This window comes from Xenopus tropicalis, chromosome 7, assembly GCF_000004195.4.
Source record: "Xenopus tropicalis strain Nigerian chromosome 7, UCB_Xtro_10.0, whole genome shotgun sequence".
In the NCBI taxonomy this organism is placed as follows: domain Eukaryota; kingdom Metazoa; phylum Chordata; class Amphibia; order Anura; family Pipidae; genus Xenopus; species Xenopus tropicalis.
In genome coordinates, this window is record NC_030683.2 from 107522239 (window position 1) to 107545209 (window position 22971).

Below are 22971 nucleotides of genomic sequence, written 5' to 3' on the forward strand. Positions count from 1 at the left end.
CCCTTTTCCGAGTAATATTTGAACTGTTGTTCCTGACTCACCTTTCTTTTCCGCAGCTCAGTCTGTGTCACCTGCCCCATCATCCGGGAGTTCCACACAACTGCTTTCCAGTCCTGGAATTCTTTCTCCTAATGCTCAGGTTCAGGGCAAGATGCTAGTTCCTATGGCTACACCTCATGTGACAGTGCGGACTGGCTCTGCTGCACCACTACCACTTGTCACCCCTCCATTTCCAGTGCAGAATGGAGCTCAGCCCACCAACAAGGTAAGATAGCACACAAAATAAAAAGTCTGACAACTATATGTGTTCCAAATGAGAGAACTACATTTTCCAGCAATCCCCTGCATACCTGTACATTATAGATACATCAAATCAATATAGTTTCAGCACACCATTTGCTAGAAGCATATTTACGTGGGTGCTACTCTGTGCTATGCAATACAGAAATGTAAAAAGTATAGATGTATACCAGGAGCCTTTCTAAAATATATAGTAACTCTATACTTGATTTAGTCCATTTTAAATAATGTGTCCAGGACTTGTGTTTGTGTCTGCCTTTTTTTTTATTAAGGTGGCCATATGCTGCCAGATCCACTCGTTTGGCAAGTTCACTAAACGAGTGAATCTTTGCCTAATTTGGCTCTTCACTAATGGATGAGGACCACATCAATGTGTTGATTCAATCTTTGTCTGACAGGATTTCGGCCAGATATTAGTGAAGCGTGCCCTGAGCCCCATACCTGGGCAGATAAGCTGTGGGCTCAGTCTGGAGGAAACAGATTGGTTGCTTAAATATGTTGGTACATTGCCCAAGATCCAACACAATCAAAGCATGAATATCTTCAAGGCCACAAGGTGTCCATGCTTGCTCTAGATATCTTTGTAACAGAGCATTTTCTCTAAGGACAGACGGGGAGATTAGTCACCGCGTGACAAATCTCCCTTGTTGCGGGCGATTAATCTCCCCGAAATGCCATCCCACCAGCTAGAATGTAAATTGCCGGTGGGATTGCAATCGCAGTGCAGTGTATGTTATTCCACGGATGATTTACATTCTAGCCAGTGGGATGGCATTTTGGGGAGATTAGTTGCCCACGACAAGGTAGATTTGTCGCCCGGCGACTAATCTCCCGTCTGTCACGGCCCTAAAAGGCTAAAGGTGGCCATTCAGATGGAGGATACCATATGAACATAGGCTGTACACTGCATGGATGCCACTCTATTGAGCCCTAATGATAGATACAGGAATAGGTGAAGAGAATCGGTCCCCAACCCATTCTATATAATCAGTACATGGTTATCAATTGTACACCATGGGCCACCAAAAATAGTTAAAAAAAATATTAGTGTGTGAATAGCTTAAGTGTTTCCATTGTTCATAGTTTATAGCATTCAGACACCTTACCAGAAAGAGAATGGTGGAGGGATAAGCAAAATTAAATGACAGAAGGTCAACAAAATCCACAGTGTTCCATCATATAAGAAATAATGTATCCTCTTTTGTACAATAAGTCCATGAGGACTTCCATGACAGTGTATTAAAGCTACAGGCCACGTTTTTTTTTTTTTTTTTTTTTTTTTTTTTGCATTAGCCTGGCTATAGTCAGAAAGAAAAATACTCATCTTGAAATATTCATGAGTTTTTTTTAATCTTCTTTTGCTTTTGCAGATAATACAAATCACTCCAATGCCAGTGGTACATTCACCGGCTCCAGCCCAGAGTGCCTTAGTACCCCCAGGCAGTTCACCACTCCACAATGCCATCCCTGTCACCATGGCAACAGCAGCTGTAATGGCAGCAAGTTCACAACCACAAAAGGTTGTCTTACCATCATCTACCAGGTAATCAATAATTTGCACAAAAAGCGTTAGTAAATGTTATGCACAGATTGGGTTTGAATAAGCAGCTCTCCAGCTGATGACAAGCAGCAGTTCCCAGCATCCTTAGCCAGCCCTGAAGGTTGCTATGTAGCTAAACCCAGAGAGCCACAGGCTGTCAAGTTCCCAGTGCTGCTGCACTCGCAGAGCTATAATGCAGCACCTAAGTACCTGTTGTGACATTAACCATAGTGTTTGTACACCGTGCCAGCTGTGTTGTGCTCTTACTTACATTGTTTTTCCCCTTTTAAAACAGGATCACCTATGTGCCCTCTGCAGGGGTTCCCACTGTCCCTCTGGTGACTAGCAGCTCTCATTCCCAGACAGCACCCTCAGGCTCTGCCCCTTGTGTGCAATCTATGGCCCTTGGATTCACAGCTATAGGTCCAAATGGTCAGACAATTGTGCAGCCTCTAATTACAGGTTAGTAAAGAGTGTACCTATACTTCCTGCTGATTGGATGCATGCCTGTTTGTCTTAGTAAGATTGTTTAAGCAGTCTTTTCACAGCCTGCTTTGTTAAAGAGGAGCCAAAGCTAAATTTCTATTTAACCCCCAGTAATTGTAATTAATAAAATGGATACCCTGTGTCTTATCCTTTTCCCATACATTATTCATAGCTGTTTGGTGTGATCTGTTCTTATTTATGTTTTTTTTCTCTCTCTATCTTAGGTCAGAGTCAGCTTCTTGCCCAGGGACAAGTGGCAGTTTCTCCTGCCTCCACACCTCCTGTGCCGCAAACATGCAGCGGCCAAGTCCTGACAGCAATATATCCCTCAGTTGGGTCCAACACACTGACTGTACCAGCTCCCCCTGCTGCCCAGAGTGTGGTGTACACTGTAGCCAGCACAAACACTATTTCTACGGTTCCTGCCACTATCTTGCCCAAAGCCATTACCTCCCCCCAGACAATCAGTTCTCCACCAGCACCATGTATAGCAGGAAGCAGCTCTCAGACTACCCCTGCAACAGGTATTGGCATTATATAATGTGTGCATCATTTTGGTAAAGGTTGAGTTACACCAAGAGAATGAATGTTAGGATTGTAACAAATGAAGCTGAAGTGCAGTCAGGCCCAGCTCATAGCTCTTTAGCTTTCGGATGCCAGTGAGAATAGTTTGGCGAGGTCACCAAACGTGCGGATCATCTCCCGATATGCCGACCTACGGTGGGTTATATTGGGCCCTAGGGCCATACAATCGAATTAAAACACCAGGTATATGGGCCTTTGGACTAAAGACTGCATCAACGAGCCGTTGCGGTCCCCTGTTCCGACGGGAAAATAAAAGCCATTGAAATATGGCCAAAGATTGGTAGTATTGGTAAGGTATTCATCAAATGGTCTGTAGATTTATCAGTTATCTAAAAGCTACTTAGGATGTTGTATGTACATAACAGTACCATGGAACTAATAGTCACAGTTAAATGTGTGTTTTGGTACTTAAATATGTATGTTATTTTTCACTGGCACCCTATATTGTTTCTTGATACCAAGACTGTATACTCCCCTTATGTTAACTCTGGACTCTCATCACTTTTAGCTGCCTCTGTCACGTTCAGTCTGGTAACCTCAAAGTCACCACGGAACCTTCCAAAACCTCCTCAGAAAGTCAAAGCTACCATAGCTAGCATCCCTGTAGGGTCCTTTGAAGGGACCTCACCTTCCCCGTGTGTGCGCAACACTGCCCGACCCTCTCCTTTACCCCCCTGCGAGGAGACTCCAGAACCAAGGTATCTCTTTCATATGATCTTTTTTTGATTTAGTGTCACCCACCTTTCTTGCACTTTGGACATAGTTAGGTGGGGGTGAGTTATTAACCAAATGATACTTATAGAACACTACCTTTTATGACTGCATACAGTGAAAGCTTAATACCAGACATGATGTGAGAAGAAGTCAATGGAAAGGTTGGTAGGACTGTCCGTGTGGTGGTAGTGGTAGTTTTGGGGCTGGGGTAAAACATCCTATGTGGATACAAATTATCTACAACGGTGACCAATCATCATGTAGGTTTGATCTGTATTACTTACTACATTGGGGTTAAATTTGTTGTTGTTTAAATTTGTTGTTAGCAGATATTCAAATATTTACGATTTTTTCCCCCTTTAAGGGGAAGGCCAGGGATAACAAACGTTTAGAGTAGTTTTTGTGTATAGTAAGTTAGGTTAAGATAAGGAATAAAAATGCCAAAAACACTGCTTTTCTTTTGGCCTCTGGGAGGGATTTTAAATGCAGGGAGATAGTGAGAATATGTACTGGATGCTGATTGAATCAGTTATTGGTGCTTGTGCTAGTGACAGTATGCACAACATATTCTCATAATATTTCTGCATCCTTCTTTTATATATTAATCATGACCTCCTATTCAATGAAGAGCTGTCCTCATCCAACTGCTTGCTGCAAATTTTTGTCCTTTTTTTAAAGATGTGCCACCTAGTGGCTACAGCTTTAATTAATGCATGTATTAATTATATATGGCTTAAATTAGTGATTTCACAACACGTAGGGTACCGTATACATAATATAGCTGTCCTGCAGACGATAAACAGAATCCTGTAGTATTGATTTCTGACTCATGAATATGTATATTGTTATATCAGGTATATTGGGGAGTCTCGTATGTCATCAATTGGACGTGAACCCTCTACTGAGTCCCACTCAGTCAGCCCCTTCCCTCCTGCACACGCCCGAGAAGCAGCGCAGGCAAAACAGAGACTGCCTATAGCTGAAGATCGAGCATCTAGGGAAATCTGGGTAAAGAACATGACTGATGATAGTTCGGCGTCTCCTCTTCCTGATGACAGAAGGGAACCTCCTCACTCACCAAGTATTAAGAAAGAGCCTGGGGTAACTAGCACCTTCATAATGACTGATTAGCACGAAGTTAACCATGGCAGCATGATCTTTCCCCATGGTATTATCCCTTAACATACTGCCTCCTTTTTAAAGAAACAACACAAGTTATACCCTTTAACAACAACGCTGATTTATGGCACCGATTCTATATATTTTTACTTTAGGGCCACAATCTCAACAGACGATAAGGCCCGAGTTAACAATTTCAGGATATGCCACTTTTTAAGGCACTTCTCTTGGGACATCAGTTGGGATTCTGTATAGGCCCTGGCATTTTAAGTAAACAGAGGCCCTAAGAGCCCCCCACCAGCCCAATAAATATTAAATGTCTATGGCATCTTACAGCAGCCCCTCTGGCATTTGCCAGAATCTACAGATTGCCAGTCTAGGCCTGGTGCTGCTAATGTGGCTTATTGGCCACTTTAATTGTAAGCCAGATCACCACAAGTAATATGTTTGCCTTACCACTGCCTCACATTGTCATTGCCCCAAGTAATTTTCGGGAGATTTGTAGCTCGCGGTAGCACAAATTTAACTGCGGGCAACAAATCTTACTGTGTGCCATTGCCCTTATAGTTGATCCGAGAAAGGGGCTAATAATATACCTCTCTCTTTCTCTCTTATTAGTGTTCTTCAGAATTTAAAGTCACTGAGACTCGTTTAGACTCCAATCCCCCTACAGGACTTCCTGCTCCCTCTTCCCCTGTTACCCTACCCACAACCCAGTCTGGGGAGGCTGCAAAGGCTGGCACATCTCTCTCTGAGGCTCCAGAAAGGAAGGATGGGCCTGTGAAGAAAGTGAAAGTGCGCCCTCCACCTCTCAAGAAAACGTTTGACTCTGTGGATAAGTGAGTTCTACAGAAAGCTTTGTCTTTGCTACAAATAAGAAGGGTCCATTCATAGTCAGTAGTGTTAACTGAGACTATAGCTTATTATGTGCACAAAGGATATTTTTCCTGCAATATTACCACAGACAGCAAATCTCCTATTATCTATATCTGCTGTCTCCCTCCTTTACTTTAGGCTAGTGCCACATGGTGCAGATACTTGGCCTGCAGATAAACACACGTCGAGAATTCACCCCTATGCTGGCATCTGCAGTCTTCCTTACCTGCACCCAGAACCTTTGCTTCGGCCCATCTGCAGGCACAACTCAATGGTTTCGGGTGCAGGCAAAGAAGAAGGCTGATGCTAGTGCAGAGGAAACCTTAGTGTGCCCTTGCCCTTAATACTAAATCTCCTCTCTACTAATTGACCATCATCCCACCCATTTAATACTTATTGCTCTTTCACCAGCAGGGTCCTGTCTGAAGTGGATTTTGAGGAGCGCTTTGCTGAACTGCCTGAGTTTAAGCCAGAGGAAGTGCTCCCTTCACCAACATTGCAGTCTCTTGCAACGTCTCCTCGGGCTATCTTAGGATCCTACCGTAAAAAGCGCAAGAACTCCACAGGTATCAGCATTTGTTTATACAGAATAAGTGAGGATAAGTCTGTGGCTCATGAATTAGAGGCCCTCTAAGTCATGCCTAAAGGCACCGACGGAGCAATGGGAGAGTAACTGCTTCGAAATGCTTTTCCACCAGTAACAATAAGTCACCGGTGGAAGGGACTAAGCATCACTTCAGCTTTGTGACGTCACGCAAAGTTGCTTCAAGGATGAAACTTTGCGACTTTGGAAAGCCAAAGCAATGAGTAGGCCTTTCCACTGGCGACTCCTATTGTTGCCGGTGGAAAGGCATTTTGGAGAGGTTAAGGTGGCCGTACACACGAGGTCACCAAACGAGCAGATCTTCTCCCGATATCCCCACCTATGGGTGGGCGATATCGGGTTAATTCAGTAGTTTGGCCCTGGGGCCAAATGATTGGATTAGAACGACGGGTATAGGCATCCGTCGGCATCAGTGAGCCGATGCGGTCCCCAATCCAACTAAAAATCAAACCTGCCTGATCAATATCTGGCCGATTTCAGGCTAGATGTCGGTCAGGCAGGCCCGACGTTAGTGCCCATGCACGGGCCGATATGCTGAGGAATCGGTCTAAGGGACGAGATCTATCGCGGGCGATGAACTTGCTCCGTCAGGCATTAGCATAAAGGCCACCAGAAATTCAGATTAGGATATGCTCACGTGGGCTTTCGTATATTATTTTTGAAATGTTTCTTAGGGGGGAGGACTCTGTCTATAATAGTTTGGTTTCCCCACCCAGATCTGGACTCTTCAACTGAAGATCCAGTCTCACCTAAGAGGAAAATGCGGAGGCGTTCCAGCTGCAGCTCTGAGCCCAACACACCTAAAAGCGCAAAGTGTGAAGGTGACATCTTTACTTTTGAAAGGACAGGTAAGGAAGGCCTCTCTTGCTACTATAGTGCCAGATCCTTGCTCACAGGTCTCCCTCTTGACATTTCATTTTCACCTTCCCCAAGCTTCACTCTTAGTGGTAAAATCCTGCTGTTAAATCCCTTGCAGGCAATGAGGCAGAAGACTTACTGGGTGAGATGGAATACGATAAGGCCCCGTACTCTTCGCTGCGCCGAACTCTGGATCAGAGAAGGGCTTTGGTCATGCAACTTTTCCAGGAACATGGTTTCTTCCCATCCTGTGAGAATCCCTGTTGTTACATTAAGGAATGGGTGGGGAGCTCAAAGGAGGAAGCAAACAATACTAGGGGGCAAAAGGGAAGATGAGGGGGAAGAGATGTATAGTTAATTAAAATAGGAAGGAATGGTCAAAAGGAAATAAAAGATGGTGACATTGGTGAGTGATGAAAGAGGGGGTAAAGTTGAGGATAGTTCAGTGGGATGAAATCTGCATTACTCACTGCTTCCTGAATCAGCTATATGCTGACATCCCATCTGGCTTCACTCAAAACTCTTCACGTATATGAGTAATAATGTACTCACATCCCATCTGGCATTTCTGCCAGCTTTAGAACAAAAATCCACTAGCACTCCTTAGCCTTCTGAGCAAATATTATCCTGGTGCTCAGTAATGTGGGGTATTGGCACCTTCTGTTAATAACTAAAAAAGTTGCACAAGGCACAAAATGCAGGCAAAATCCTCAGTTATTTATGCTTTTGTTGGTTAATCACTGCCACCTCTGCTAGTATGGGTAAAACTGGGCATACATGGTAATTTCAGCTAATCTGGTCACGGCGCCAAACAAGCAGTGTGGTGGGCCAAATCAGGATAATCCTGTCATTTGGCCCCCAGGCAACACTCAAATCATAATTGGGGCTTATTATGACTCCTGTGGAGAGGACTGCATCCATGCACTGATGCTGTCCTCACCTAATGGGATTGGGCCACATTCTTGGCCAGATATAAATTGAGAAGGACCTTCTGAGGGCCTCATACACAGCGAATCTTGAGGGGCTGAGTCAACAGTTTTATAGGCCCTTGTATATCCTGCTTAATATACTAACCATATGCTCACAGTAAGTGAGTTATATAGTAACATCCCATCATGAGAAACAGGCACAAATCCCATCTGGTTTTAGTGACAAATATCTCAGCATGTTAGTAATATACTCACATCCCACCTGGCTTTCCAGCCAACTCTCCCACTACATGTATTATGTGTGCATGCCCCACAGCCTGGCTGTATAAATAAATATATGTAGTAATGTGTACATCCCATCTGGTTTTACTGGTCAGTTGACTTTCTAGTTTCAACTCATTATTCAGTGATGCTTTCCCTCCATATCAATTTGAAATTGCCCGGCTGATATGTGTTATATACAGTAAGCCTGTCCATGTACTGACCTTCTCTTTGTTACCTTCCCAGCTCAGTCCACTGCTGCCTTCCAGTCGCGATACTCAGACATCTTTCCCACCAAGGTTTGTTTGCAGCTGAAAATTCGTGAGGTGAGACAGAAGATCATGCAGGCAGCAACGCCAACAGAATCTCTGTTTGCTGAGCATCCTTCCCCCAGCACTTCTGAGGCCGGACCCTCTGACATGCAACCTCCACAGGACCCGGCACTACGATCAAGTGAGCCCGCTGAAACCGCCTGGGAGGAAGGTCAGGAGCCTCCTGAAACTTCCCGAAGCAGATGAGTCTGTACAGGAGAGATCTGAATGTATTGCCACTTGCTCAACCCAGAGACTCTGCTGGGGATCCTCCTTTAGGGTTATCTGGGCTCAGCATTAAGGGGTTGCAAACAACGCCTCCCATATAAAACTTTGTCCCACATGCACAGACAATCCACCCACTCCAGGACAGATGATACAGATTTTGTGGGCAGTCTCATCCTCTGGAGGCAATGACACCTAGAAAGTGGCACACAGCCTCTGACAGATAATTGGGAAGTGTATCCTCCATCAGTCAGAGGCAAAGGCAGTGCAAATTGTGAGCTATTGTCCATTACTGGCACATGCAGACAGTCACGCACTGTACTGCTATGCCTTTCTCCCACATATACCGAATGTAGCAGTCCAAAGGCAGAGGAGGCATTGCAGAAAGTGAGGACATAGCCCTGGGCTCTGTGCAGCATCCCCCTGTGCACAACATGAAATTATGGGAAACATGATGGGCTGTGTTACAAGGCACAGGCTGTGCTGGTGCGTCAAGCGCATTGTAAGTGGAGCACACGTGTGGCAGAATGGAATTTCAGTGCATTCACAGTCGTGCATGAATCTGGTGCTGTGCTGGCAGAGGAGGAAGAAGGAAACAACTGCAGTAGCGGAGGGCACTAAATAAGAAGCCGTGCCACGAAAGTTACAGTCTGTGTTCCACAGCTGTGAATACAAGTGCCGTCAGGGGGGAGGGAGGGAGGGATTTTTAGCGGTAAATCATATTTTCTTATGACACTTTAGTTCTAAAAGAAGCAGCTGCACTGTGGAGAGCTGTACAAATATATAAATATATATAAATATATATATATAGACATTTTTATGCAAGATGAGTGATGTTTAAATTCAGTCTGATCAGATCACCCAAGGACATTACAGTTCACAACACACAAATTAACACCCATTACATATGAACACTGTGTGTATATCTTATACACTTGTGGGAATATATCTGTGGCGCTGGAGAGAGGCCTATTTTTTCCTGATATGTGTCTCCCCAGTTAGGCTGGACGGACAAGCAGGCTTCACACACACTCTCACACACATACACACTCTTTTTGCACTTCATGTTTGTGATGCTTCGCACATTTACCATTTCTCTTAAAATGCAGATAAGGGTTTTTAGGCTTTTAATTCTTTTGCTCTCACGATCAGACAGAGTCGGCTCTATATACTGAGGTGCTTACATTTATATGGGGGCAAAGCATGTGATATTTGTGTGCATCATGGTAAAAAAAACAACAATCAGGAAACATAAGGGACATGAAGACTTGCAATTCTCTAGCCTTTACTGATCTACAATTCCCAGCCTGGCCTTAAAGCCTGAGGATGTAGTTTAAAAGCTAGAAATACAAAGAATCAAAAATTGGATTCAGAAGATAAAATATAAATCCTTTTTACAGAGCTGATGATAACTTTTTAAGCAAAGTGATTTTGGAGAGTTACAGTTTAACAACAGCTGGAGGGTTGCAGGTTGAAAATGTCTGATTTATGTCATTTTTTTCCCTCTTGTATGAGGATGGGGGGGTCTCAGCCTTTCTGCATAATTCCCAGTTATGTTTTTTTTATAATGTGTGCTACCTGTATGGAAAGGGACGCTGTGCTACATGCAGAGAGCGTGTATGGGTTACACTGCAGGTGCTGCTGTACACGAGTGCCATTGAAAACAGTCTGTATACAGAGAAGGTACGTGTGCTTTCATTATACAGGAGGTTGAATTTACAGAGACTGGGAGGGTGCATTTGTCAGTGTACATTAGTACACAGTGTTATATTTAGAAATGAACTGTACTGCTAAGTACACAGTGTGTAGATGTCAATTCCACTCGTGTCCCCCGATGGGACACACTTAACCAGAAAGGGTGGGGCTGTCAATCACATTGCTTATGAATTTTTAATGCTGTATCTGTGTGCATTCCTGCCCTCCTTGTCAGTCAAGCATACTGCATTATATAGTGGCATTCCCAGACCTGGTGCAATGCTCACATTTAGAGCCTCTCTATTGGAGAACTGCTGCACTATGAATCAACCACATAGGTGCTGAGTGGCAGTAACAGAAATAGGGTAGCTATATAGAGATTGTGACTCTTTGCTTTGTATTCTCTTTGCCTCTTTCTTACCTTATAAGGGTATTTAGTGCTCGCTACTTATTTTTATACCGCTGCTTTGACCAGTGCCAGAGTGTTGGATGAATCAGTGATCCAAGTCTTTTTGGACAAAAGGGCTTAAGTACACGGTGATATGCGCAATTGTACTTCCTGCTTATAATGCAGTATGCTTGCCTAATACGGGGGGGTTGGACTGCTTCTTAACCTCACAGTGCGAATCCAGGTGTTTTAAGCCCTTATGAGTAGGCAACAGGAATCGTGGCAGCAGCCATGTTTGCTCTCCTGCCACCGCACAGTGACAATAGAACATGGCTACTTCTTGCGCTTATATTTTGTTTTGTTCTGAAAGAGGACTGAGACTGAACAGACATGTTGATCATGTGCAATATTTCTTACTGTAATAAAAATAAAACGATGGATCGTTACTTTGTCTATGATTTTTGCAAAGGCTTTCTCCAGATACAGATGGGAAAGAAGATGGCTTCTCTGGCTTCTTCTGTCTAAATGGATGGGCATCTGCCTTTTTTATTTTGCCATACAATTAAACAGTCACATCTTATACATGAAAAGTATCTCTAAGGGACTGATTTACTGATTTAACATTTTCCCAGGTAAGAATACACCATAGAATTTACCATAAAACTTAACACTTCTTTGTTTTTAAATAGAATGCTGGAAAATTTGCTACTGTTTGGCCTATAGGTTATAATGATATTCTTCACCTCATAGCAGGTGAACTGTTTTAGAAAACATAGGGCAAATCCCTTTTGCATAGGCCCGTACAGTGCAGGACTAATGGTGTCTGATGATGACTGGAGGCTATTGATGAGCGAATCTGTCCCGTTTTGCTTCAAAAATTTCGCTATTTGCTACTGAGGGCCAGAAAAACCAAAGAAAAAGTATAACTGGCTCCTTCTCCAATGTGGGTTTTTCCTTATTCTTTCTTCAATTTTGTACCAAAGCCTGTGCAATGAAACAAAGGGAACTCACTACCCTGAGCGAATTACTGGTACTGCGGCAACCTGGAACCCCATCTGGAAGGGGGGGGGGGGCGGGGCGGGGCGGGGCGGCTGCACTCACAGTACCGGTCTACGGAAAATGGATCTACCAGTAAATGGGGATGTCCAAAAGCCACTAGCAAAGATAGTATTGGAACAGCAAAAACCAGAACCAGCAAGAACTACTACCTATTGTATTACTGCTGCCTGTAATACATGTCAAAAGCAGCCTTTAAGGAGGGAAACCCATTAGGGCTCATTTATAAACACTGAGCAAATTTGCCCATGGGCAGTAACCCATAGCAACCAGTGATTGCCAATTTTTAGCCAGCTGCAGGTTGAACAGTGGAAGTAAACATTTGGTAGGTTGCCATAAGTTATTGCCCAATGTTTCTTAATGACCTGAACTGAGTCACAGAACACAAACCGTATGTAGAGAAATCCATTTGGCTGCATTGCCAATTATCTCTGGTGAGGCTTTATTTCTCCCAGGAGGTACTGACCTTTCTGGTGTAGTGATGGCGAGTTTACAATAATGCTTCTTCACTTGCTCTAATTTGGTCAGTTTTCTCTCTGTGTCTGTGGCTTTTGCACATGCTCAAAGTGCTTACGGTGCATGCTTAACTGCTGATCATCGCACACTGTTTATACTTAATAATTCCATTGGACAAAAGTTAGTTGCAGGTATGTAAGGATAAATTAGGGCTTTATACATAGGACTATATACCCCCAATTTAGGTCTCTATAAGTTTATCTAGATGAAGCTGGGTCTTATATATGGGCTGTTTTATGCTATATATTATAAAACAGCCCATATGTAAGACCCTGCTTCATCTAGACCTTCATAAAAATATAATATTTTAGTAGTATGTGCCATTGGGCAATCCTAAACAGAAAATTGCCATTTTTTTCAAGTAATAAGGGCCGCCCCCTGGGATCATAGGATTCACAGTGCACACAAACAAACCAAGGCACACATACATGCTAGGCCCCATCAGCCAATTAATGAACAGAGTTCTGCTCCCATACTACTTCCTGTTACAGTTAGAGCTGCATTATTTCCTGTCAGCTGATCTCTGAGGGAGCATACAGCCCATCACTAAATGGTGACTCAAGGGATAAGATGTACAAGGGCAATATTTACTGATTATAGTTTGGTAAGATTGTTTTAGGCATTTCATAGGTCAGGGCAGAGAGGATGGGCAAACCAAATGTCTAAACCTTGGCCTACATTAAAAAAAGAGAATGCATTGCAATTGATTAAAGAATTTCAGTAATCTTTGGAACATTAAGCCTGCCAAACGTGTAAATATTAAGAGTTGGCAGTCTGCTGGCCCATGTAAGGCACCATAATGATGGCCTGTCTGATTGGGGCAAAAGCAGATAACTGGGAAGGCTAGAAAATCCCATTGGATAAGCAGCACATCAGGCTATGGATATGGCCTTTGCAGATGTGATACTGAGTCAGCTCCAGTTGGCCCACCAATTGAGTTGCTAAATAAGGAAAAGATCTGCTTGTTTGTTGATGTCACCAAACAACCACATCTCAAATCGGAACTCCGGCTTCTGACCCAAAAATAGTTAAAGAGCCCCACACAACACAGAAACCCCTAATATACCTATCACTGTAATCTGTTCCTCCAAAAATTATTAATAAATATCATTTCTATATGCTGAAATCCAGCTGCAAAACAGTTCTTCCCTTTCTGCATCATTTGGAATACTGGCAGGGGAGGAAGGACTAAAACATTGATGTTACAAATTGTAACAACTTCTCCACAGCTTACAGACAGCATGCAGGAGCTACATAACCCATAATGCATGGCAATATTCTTTTCCCTATGGACATCATATGTGCAGGCTGAGAAGAAACAGGTAACTGTTCCAACCATATAATTACATAAAGAATCATGTTTAACAGATGTATGTTGCAAAGTTGCTTGAAATTATGTTTACTTTTCAAAAAAAAAACTTCAGTTTTGTTTGGGTGGCGTTCCCCATAAAGGCTGGTAAATTTGAGTGGGAGGAATAGTTAGGCTTCACCTGCATCTCATTTTCAACACCCTAGTCTCAACCATTGCTAACATCACCAGTGTTCAATACAACCAAAAATAAAAAGAACAATAAGATCAATATAAAACTGGATTTCCCCCATCCCCACAAAGCTAATACTCACACAGCTGTAAAGTCAAAACAGGTTTATTATATGGCTCTGTATGTAAGTGATAGAGCAGACAGGATCTGTTGGTTTGGGGGTACTGAGGTACATTTGGTCATCCTGGAGGCTGATGGCAGACAGAGAACATAATACTTAGCATACAAATACACAAATATGACACAGTACAAGGGGAATAAAACAATGAGATGCTGCAAAACCACACGCCAAGAAAGGAAAAAAGAGAGTCTGTGCTGCCCTCCCTAGGGGCAGTTATGCATGTGATCTGGGCAGGGAGGGCAGTTGCCCTGAGCAGTTAGTTGGTTCAATACTACTCTTGATCGAGAGGGAAATTACTATCCACTAATCCGCCATTCCAGGTAGCTCTTATGCTGCAGGTGCCTTCTGCCTCACCGGAACTGACAATATGTCCAAATTCATTACTCCAGACTTTTTGTCAAGACTGTGGCCCTTGCTGGTTAGTGCTTACTGACTAGAGGGGGTGTCTCTGCCTTCCAGGAACTGCAGCAGTGTACGGTGCAAATTTGGGCACACTCGTGCATATCCATGCCGGCTCAAGTGCAGATAATCATACATGTCATGGTGACTGATGGTGCCGTCGGAATGCACGAAGCCCGGGTCAGCATCTAACAGGAATGCATTAGGCAGTGAGGGCAGTGTTTCCTCCAGTAATTTGTTCACTTGTAGATTCCTGTTCCGTAACGGATTTGGGTTCTTCCCACGTGGGAGCAAGGCCTGCAAAGAGAGTAACAAGAGAATGCTACCGACAGTACCTAAAATGAGCAGACACTCACTCTGGCACTTCAACTGCAGCATAAAGACCTAAGGTAGCATAGCAATTTGTCTGCAGCATCCGAACCTAAGAAAAAAGGGGAACTTACTCATATGTCTATGTCTCATTCATCCAGGTAATGATATACAGTATTTATGATGAGGTAAGTAAGAAGCTGGACAGTGGGGATGCAGTAGATATAATCTATTTGGATTTTGCCAAAGCATTTGATACCGTTCCCCACAAACGACTGCTTTCTAAGCTAAGGTCTATTGGTCTTAGTGAAGTCGTTTGCACATGGATAGAAAACTGGCTACAGGATCGGGTACAGAGGGTGGTTGTTAATGGCACATTCTCTACTTGGAATAAGGTCCTCAGTGGGGTCCCTCAGGGTTCTGTACTGGGTCCACTTTTGTTTAACTTGTTCATAAATGACTTAGGGGAGGGTATTATGAGTAATGTATCAGTGTTTGCAGATGACACAAAACTCTGCAGACCAGTCAATTCTATCCAGGATTGGGCATCCTTGCAGCAGGATCTTGACCAACTGGCAATCAGGGCAGCTAAGTGGCAGATGAGATTTAATGTGGATAAATGTAAGGTCATGCACCTGGGATGTAAAAATATGCAAGCCCCGTATACCCTTAATGGGACTGCACTATGGAAATCCATAATGGAGAAGGACCTTGGAGTCCTTGTAGATAATAAACTTGGCTGTAGCAAGCAATGCCAGGCAGCAGCTGCAAGGGCAAACAAGGTTTTGAGCTGTATTAAAAGGGGTATAGATTCACGGGAGGAGGGGGTTATTCTTCCCCTTTACAGAGCGCTGGTAAGGCCCCATCTAGAATATGCTGTTCAGTTTTGGTCTCCAGTGCTCAAACAGGACATTATTGAGTTAGAGAGGGTCCAGAGAAGGGCAACTAAGCTGGTAAAGGGTATGGAAAGTCTCAGTTATGAAGAAAGACTGGCCAAGTTGGGTCTGTTTACACTGAAGAAGAGGCGCTTAAGAGGTGACATGATATGTATAAATATATAAGGGGATCATATAATAACCTTTCTAATGTTTTATTTACCAGTAGGTCCTTCCAACGGACACGAGGGCACCCACTCCGTTTAGAAGAAGGGAGGTTCCATTTAAATATTCGGAAAGGATTTTTTACTGAGAGAGCTGTGAAGTTGTGGAATTCCCTCCCCGAATCAGTTGTACTGGCTGATACATTATATAACTTTAAGAAGGGGGTGGATGGATTTTTAGCAAGTGAGGGAATACAGGGTTAGGGGAGATAGCTCTCAGTACAAGTGAGGGAACACAGGGGTATGGGAGATAGCTCTCAGTACAAGTGAGGGAATACAGGGGTAGGGGAGATAGCTCTCAGTACAAGTGAGGGAATACAGGGGGAGGGGGGATAGCTCTCAGTACAAGTGAGGGAATACAGGGGTAGGGGAGATAGCTCTCAGTACAAGTGAGGGAATACAGGGGTAGGGGAGATAGCTCTCAGTACAAGTGAGGGAATACAGGGGTATGGGAGATAGCTCTCAGTACAAGTGAGGGAATACAGGGGTATGGGAGATAGCTCTCAGTACAAGTGAGGGAATACAGGGGTAGGGGAGATAGCTCTCAGTACAAGTGAGGGAATACAGGGGGAGGGGGGATAGCTCTCAGTACAAGTGAGGGAATACAGGGGTAGGGGAGATAGCTCTCAGTACAAGTGAGGGAATACAGGGGTAGGGGGGATAGCTCTCAGTACAAGTGAGGGAATACAGGGGGAGGGGAGATAGCTCTCAGTACAAGTGAGGGAATACAGGGGTAGGGGAGATAGCTCTCAGTACAAGTGAGGGAATACAGGGGTAGGGGAGATAGCTCTCAGTACAAGTGAGGGAATACAGGGGTAGGGGAGATAGCTCTCAGTACAAGTGAGGGAACACAGGGGTAGGGGAGATAGCTCTCAGTACAAGTGAGGGAATACAGGGGTATGGGAGATAGCTCTCAGTACAAGTGAGGGAATACAGGGTTATGGGAGATAACAAGTTGATCCAGGGACTGGTCCGATTGCCATCTTGGAGTCAGGAAGGAATTTTTTCCCCTCTGCGGCAAATTAGAGAGGCTTCAGATGGGGTTTTTTGCCTTCCTCTGGATCAACTAGTAGTTAGGCAGGTTATATATAGGCATTATGGTTGAATGTGATGGACGTATGTCTTTTTTCAACCCAACTTACACTATGTTACTATGTAGAATTAAGTCTAAAGAGAAGAAGCTTCTCAGATGAGTGGTGAAACGTTTTCAAGAGAACGCACTCTTACTTACAGCATTTGGACTCTAGACTCATGCACTTTGCTCACAGCATTAGGGCACAGTGCTGGGGGGCAATCACTGGTTTTCTCCAACACAAGGAAAGCATGGAGGAACACAATATATGTTGCTGTGATACAGACCACAGAAGAAACAGGACTCTGTTCCTCATCAGGTTCCTTCATCTGTTACGGACTAACCCAGAACCCATATTTGTACTGATTTTGAGGATCTTTTTCACACACAGTTTCTCTACTTAGCTTAAAACTGCAGCTAAACCTGTGAACAGCATGGAAATCACATTAAGGATAAAGAAATAATGGAGAGCAGGGGGGCACCCATACCATCACAATGACTTTGGCTTGAGGTTGCCTCTGATAAATACACCGGACAATAGCAAGAATGCCTCCTGCGATCTGTTCAGCGCTGTGCCCTTGGTTATAAGTGCCAACCCACAGAACGATGATCTGGAATAAGGAGAATACATGAGTGCTGGTCCTCTTGATTCTACTCCTGTGTGGTATGAATCATTTTCAATTACAAGCCTTTGACCCCATACCTTCACACAATGTATATTTATCCTTACTCCACACTCCCACTCTCATGGCTCTTTTAACCCATTAATCTCTCCTTACCTTGGGTTTGACGTGATCAAGTTCTCCGTTCTCCAGTCTCCACAAAACATGCTGTGTGCCATCACTTAGCCCACCAAAATTCAAAGCATGGAGTGGGGAGAAAAGCTCCCTCCAGACCTAATAGAAAGGAAAAGAAAAAATTATCTGAGGTTTGCAAATGATATGGCTGAAGCCCCCTTTGCAGTCTTGTGTTAGCCCACCCCATAACTAGATCTCAGATACACGGTAGCACCGTTGTATCAATCATAGTTTCAAGAATATCTAGCATGCTGAATAATTTTTCACCCTTAATCTCACCCAAATTGCCTTTCAGACTTTTGAGAATTTTAGGACACAAAACAAGCATTCAATCCAAACCTTACCCAAGCTGGCCTTTTGCCTAACTCCCCCTCCTGCCCCTGGCCCCTTCCGAGCAAACTTGAGGGCCTCTGCTCTATATCAATATTGTTTGTGGCTGGGATTCCTGTTATAGCGATAGCTCTGACAGATAAGATATATATATATTTTAATGCCTTATGACTTGTTTGGCACAATTCTGCTTGAAAGCTGCTTTGCAGATGGCCCTGGGGGTTGATGAGACAGAGGTCACTCTTGCTTTGGATAGCAAATACAATGTCAAACTACTTCTGTTACAGTTTCATAATATATATATTTGAAGACAATAAAAATGCACGTTTATATTTCAGCAAGTTGCTGTTTATGTTTAGTTAGGAAGAGTCAGGGGCCATAAGTATTCCCAAAAAAAGGAAAAAAAAAAAGAACAGGATTATCCCATGGTGTATCTGTACTAACAGACCAGTGCAGCTTATAAATGAGAAATAGGCTATCTGTACAACCCCCCTACCATTCTAAGGGTGGGCATACACTGGCCAACCCATTCATGTAAAAAGTGCCAAAATGAGAAGGAGCCATGGTAGGCTGGGGCACATTTTACATCTGCCCTCTGATTATTAGCATTTAGCTTTTAAGGGTGGGCAAAAGGGATCTCTGATCTGATACTTCATTGCTTGCATTTCCTTTACACTTCGAGGACAATGGGTACAATATTTGTAAAAGCTACAGACAAAATCTATCTTGCAAAGGGGTCTGTACATTGGCCAATCCCATTAGCGCTCCAACTGATTGGCCTGTAGGTGGTAAGGATGGGTAGCATACAAGGAGCCATTATGGCCATCTTCCTTCTGCACCTTCCTCATCCGCCGAAGCACCGTACGTTAGCATATATGGTGATTCAGCAGGTTAGATTTTTAAATCTAAAAACAGACTTGTTTCCATATTAAATGCATAATGATCAAGACCAGCAGGCCATTATATATATATATATATATATATATATATATATATATATATATATATATATATATATATATATAACCGTATTTGTGTGGCCAGGTTTACAGCTCTCCATTTCTCCCCATGCAGAGAGCACGATACAGACTGGGGGTCGGAGGTAGGGGATGCAATTACAGGAGAGTGGATAAAATCAATACACAGGAAGGATCTTTTCTCATCTAAGGGACACAGGAAGATTTTGATTCACAGAGGAGATACATGAAAGATCAATCAATAATGAGATCAGCCACTTGGCATTCAAATGTGGGGTGAGAAAGCAGAAAATAAAGGTATTCATATCAAAATTAGATAGCAGGTGTTCTTACCTCAAACTGGTGCATAATCTGGACATTGGAGTCTCCTATGAACACTACTTCAGGCTCCTTGTCTTTGCTACTGGACACAAAATGATTGTGCTGAAACAAAGCCAAACACAGGGTGTTAAAGCTTCACACAGAAATTTGCTCTTCTGAACTGAACCCGCAGTTCTGCCTCCTCTCTTCTTTCAGGACTTGTTGCCAACGAGTCTGCTCAGTTCTCATACAACTAAACACATCAATACCTCTGAACACCAGGACATGAGTCCAACATGAGTCCCAGGACAGGAGTCTGGAGAGCAGAGAGAAGGCAGAAGCACGTGCAAAAGTGCCAGATCTACATTGAGCTAAGCAAAATGAATAGAACAACCTTAAGAAAGTTGTATGTCCCAAAGTCAATGTTACCAATAGCATGTATCATTTTAGAATTAATACAAGGTAGTTATAAACACTGGCTCACCATAGACATCCAGCGCCCATCACCCTGGATGTCAGACATAGGAGTGGGAACGGCAGCTGGGTTCTGCTCTTCTTCACTCATCCTGCACTGCAGAGAGGAATATTTGTTACACATCTATATATATGCAACAACAGTAATTTAGGGCTTTATGCTGTAACAAGGTTCTGTTCAAATGGAATTAACACCTAAAGCATAAGGCTCACTGGTGCTTTTAAATAAATTCCAATCTGACTTCTCACAATGCGCTCATTCAGGAGCCACTGTCGGCCAGAGCATTCCTACGGGGGGATGGCATGGATCTGGGCACACCTGTACTCCCACTATAAGAATTTTATCCTGTACCAACTTAAATATGATCCGGCCTGAAGCACAAGGAATGTTATCACTCTCTCTTCTCTATAAAGGTGCATGGACACCCATTCTTTACTTCACCTTGATCCAAAGCACTGCATGGTATTCTGATTGGCACAATTAGCTCACACATAAAGCATACAAAATTAGAATGATTAAACATCAGATTGGCTTCCACACTAGGAAGGTCTTCGGACAAATGTACCATCCATGTATGATTCTATAATACAGCACCCAGTCAGTCAAAGCAATTTATACTTGTCTGGCCAGCTTTCATTTAATATAGGAATATTAAGAACTATAGGAATAATTATTTTCCTTGCAATTTGCTCTGTACTTATTATTGACTCATATTGCTGTTTTATCCTCCAGGCTGCCCACAAAAACCTTACTCATTACATAGGCCTCCTATTGTGTTATAACAAGAAGCCATAAGGAGAATGCAATGGGGTGTGCTTTAACATCACTGTAGTGTTCATTTATCTCATTTAAAATGCTAAATCTGCTAAGGCTGCAAACTGCTATTCTGTCAGACGAATTGTGCTTTGGCTTCCTCCAATCAAGCTAATACTTCCATAATTCTCATAGGGAACAAATTCCATTTTTGGTAGTTTTGCTTCAATAACAAAAAGTCAGCCCTTCTAGACCGAGACTTTGGATTGCTGGAATATTATTTGTATTTGGGAACTCAAGATATTAACCTTTATTCCTAATAAGTCCTGCATTTGGTTAGGGAAAACCTTCCTATATGAAGTATAATGCAGCCACTACTGATCGACATCTCAGCCCAACAGAAAGTTATGTGCACACAAACATTTGGCTGTGCTCTTGTCATTCACCAGTGGGTATGTGCCCACAATCAGCTGTGCTCTTGTCATTCACCAATGGGTATGTGCCCACAATCAGCTGTGCTCTTGTCATTCACCAGTGGGTATGTGCCCACAAACAATCAGCTGTGCTCTTGTCATTCACCAATGGGTATGTTCCCAAAAACATTTGGTTGTGCTCGTCACTCACCAATGGGTATGTGCCCACAATCAGCTGTGCTTTTGTCACTCACCTGTGGGTATGTGCCCACAAACATTTGGCTGTGCTCGTCACTCACCAGTGGGTATGTGCCCAAAAACATTTGGTTGTGCTTGTCACTCACCAGTGGGTATGTGCCCAAAAACATTTGGTTGTGCTCGTCACTCACCAGTGGGTATGTACCCAAAAACATTTGGTTGTGCTCGTCACTCACCACTGGGTATGTGCCCAAAAACATTTGGTTGTGCTCGTCACTCACCAGTGGGTATGTGCCCAAAAACATTTGGTTGTGCTCGTCACTCACCAGTGGGTATTTGCCCAAAAACATTTGGTTGTGCTCGTCACTCACCACTGGGTATGTGCCCACAAACATTTGGTTGTGCTCGTCACTCACCAGTGGGTATGTGCCCAAAAACATTTGGTTGTGCTAGTCACTCACCAGTGGGTATGTGCCCAAAAACATTTGGTTGTGCTAGTCACTCACCAGTGGGTATGTGCCCACAAACATTTGGTTGTGCTAGTCACTCACCAGTGGGTATGTGCCCACAAACATTTGGTTGTGCTAGTCACTCACCAGTGGGTATGTGCCCACAAACATTTGGCTGTGCTTGTCACTCACCAGTGGGTATGTGCCCAAAAACATTTGGTTGTGCTAGTCACTCACCAGTGGGTATGTGCCCAAAAACATTTGGTTGTGCTAGTCACTCACCAGTGGGTATGTGCCCACAAATATCTGGCTGTGTTCTTGTCATGCAACAGTGGGTATGTGCCCACAAACATTCGGCTGTGCTTTTCACAGCAATATATTACATTACAGGCTCAGCACCACATGTAGTTAGACCCTCAATGTCTGCTACCTTATTACAAAACAAGGGGGTGTAATATGACGTTGCCCCCTCGCTTTGCTGCTGTAACAGCCTCTAGTACTCTTATGGACCATTGCATGTGGTATTTACTTCCATTCAGCAACAAAAACATTAATTAGGTTGGTCACTAATGTTGGCAATCAGGCCTGGCTTTTTATCCATGATCCATTGCTATGTACACACCAATTTCTTTCTCTCCCATCTCAGCAAACCCATTCTGTATGGATCTGGCTTTGCTCATAGGGAAATTATTGTGCTGATATAGGAAATGGCCTTCCCCAAACTGTTTGATTCAGCAGCATAGTTATATAGGCACAAAACAGTCAAACATATAGCTCATAACAACACAATAATAATATTTCCTATCGCCCAGTGACGGGGAAGTTCGGCAGTGCAATAATGTGCAATGGACACTGGGGGCACTCATACAGTCTAAAGGGGAAGTTCAGGAGCAGTATAATATAAACTGCTGCTTATGTCCTGTATGTTGCTCTGGCCAATCTCGCCAGTACTACAGACCCTGCTTCAGGATGGGAGATGGGTGGGTACATAAAGGTAGCCACCTCATGTGAATAGGATCACAATATAGTTTAAAATCTATATACGATCCTACATGACTATGCGCAGAAAGATATCCATATAGACAATAGCAATAACCGTACTCCTCTCACTAATGAAACCCAGGCGCAACGAGCTGAGGGATGCACTCACCTCCCTTTTCACTTGCTCTTTCTCCAATGAAAGAATCCTCCCTCCTGGCCTGCACCATTCCACCCTGACGGGAAGGGGGACCCCGCCCTTCGTATAATCCAGCAGTAATGCAAGCCCTCAGCAGA

At 43.5% G+C, this 22971-nt stretch overlaps 2 protein-coding genes across 9 annotated transcripts in view; one reads left to right on the top strand and one right to left on the bottom strand.

The window, feature by feature from the left end:
- The window catches only part of cic (capicua transcriptional repressor), a 73731-nt gene extending 62394 nt beyond the window's left edge, over positions 1-11337 (top strand). For 5 of the 8 annotated variants that reach the window (XM_004916261.4, XM_004916260.4, XM_004916258.4 and 2 more), the window contains exons 12-22: positions 57-265; positions 1671-1843; positions 2136-2302; positions 2551-2850; positions 3420-3609; positions 4480-4726; positions 5363-5583; positions 6032-6186; positions 6941-7072; positions 7201-7332; positions 8519-11337. In XM_004916261.4, the coding sequence (XP_004916318.1) occupies positions 57-265; positions 1671-1843; positions 2136-2302; positions 2551-2850; positions 3420-3609; positions 4480-4726; positions 5363-5583; positions 6032-6186; positions 6941-7072; positions 7201-7332; positions 8519-8790 (2198 nt within the window). In that variant the 3' untranslated portion in view covers positions 8791-11337. The remainder of the gene's footprint in view (positions 1-56; positions 266-1670; positions 1844-2135; positions 2303-2550; positions 2851-3419; positions 3610-4479; positions 4727-5362; positions 5584-6031; positions 6187-6940; positions 7073-7200; positions 7333-8518) is intronic. The other 3 variants (XM_004916262.4, XM_004916264.4, XM_004916263.4) reach the window with 2 other exon arrangements.
- Positions 11338-14093: 2756 nt separating this feature from the next.
- Positions 14094-22925, bottom strand: pafah1b3 (platelet activating factor acetylhydrolase 1b catalytic subunit 3). The gene is made up of 6 exons (NM_001006714.2): positions 22847-22925; positions 19893-19979; positions 19442-19531; positions 17784-17900; positions 17493-17615; positions 14094-14821 (listed from the first exon to the last, which is right to left on the bottom strand). Exons 2-6 carry the CDS (start codon positions 19971-19973, stop codon positions 14552-14554), a joined length of 681 nt encoding a protein of 226 aa, NP_001006715.1. The 5' UTR covers positions 19974-19979; positions 22847-22925; the 3' UTR covers positions 14094-14551.
- Between the last annotated feature and the right edge of the window lie 46 nt (positions 22926-22971).

Coding starts and splice junctions, on each gene's coding strand:
- pafah1b3 (NM_001006714.2), bottom strand. CDS start 19,973: ATGAGTGAAGAAGAGCAGAACCCAGCTGCCGTTCCCACTCCTATGTCT. Junction 19,532..19,892: donor ATGGGCGCTGGATGTCTATG/GTGAGCCAGTGT, acceptor GCTTTGTTTCAG/CACAATCATTTTGTGTCCAG. Junction 17,901..19,441: donor AGATTATGCACCAGTTTGAG/GTAAGAACACCT, acceptor CCTTTCTATTAG/GTCTGGAGGGAGCTTTTCTC.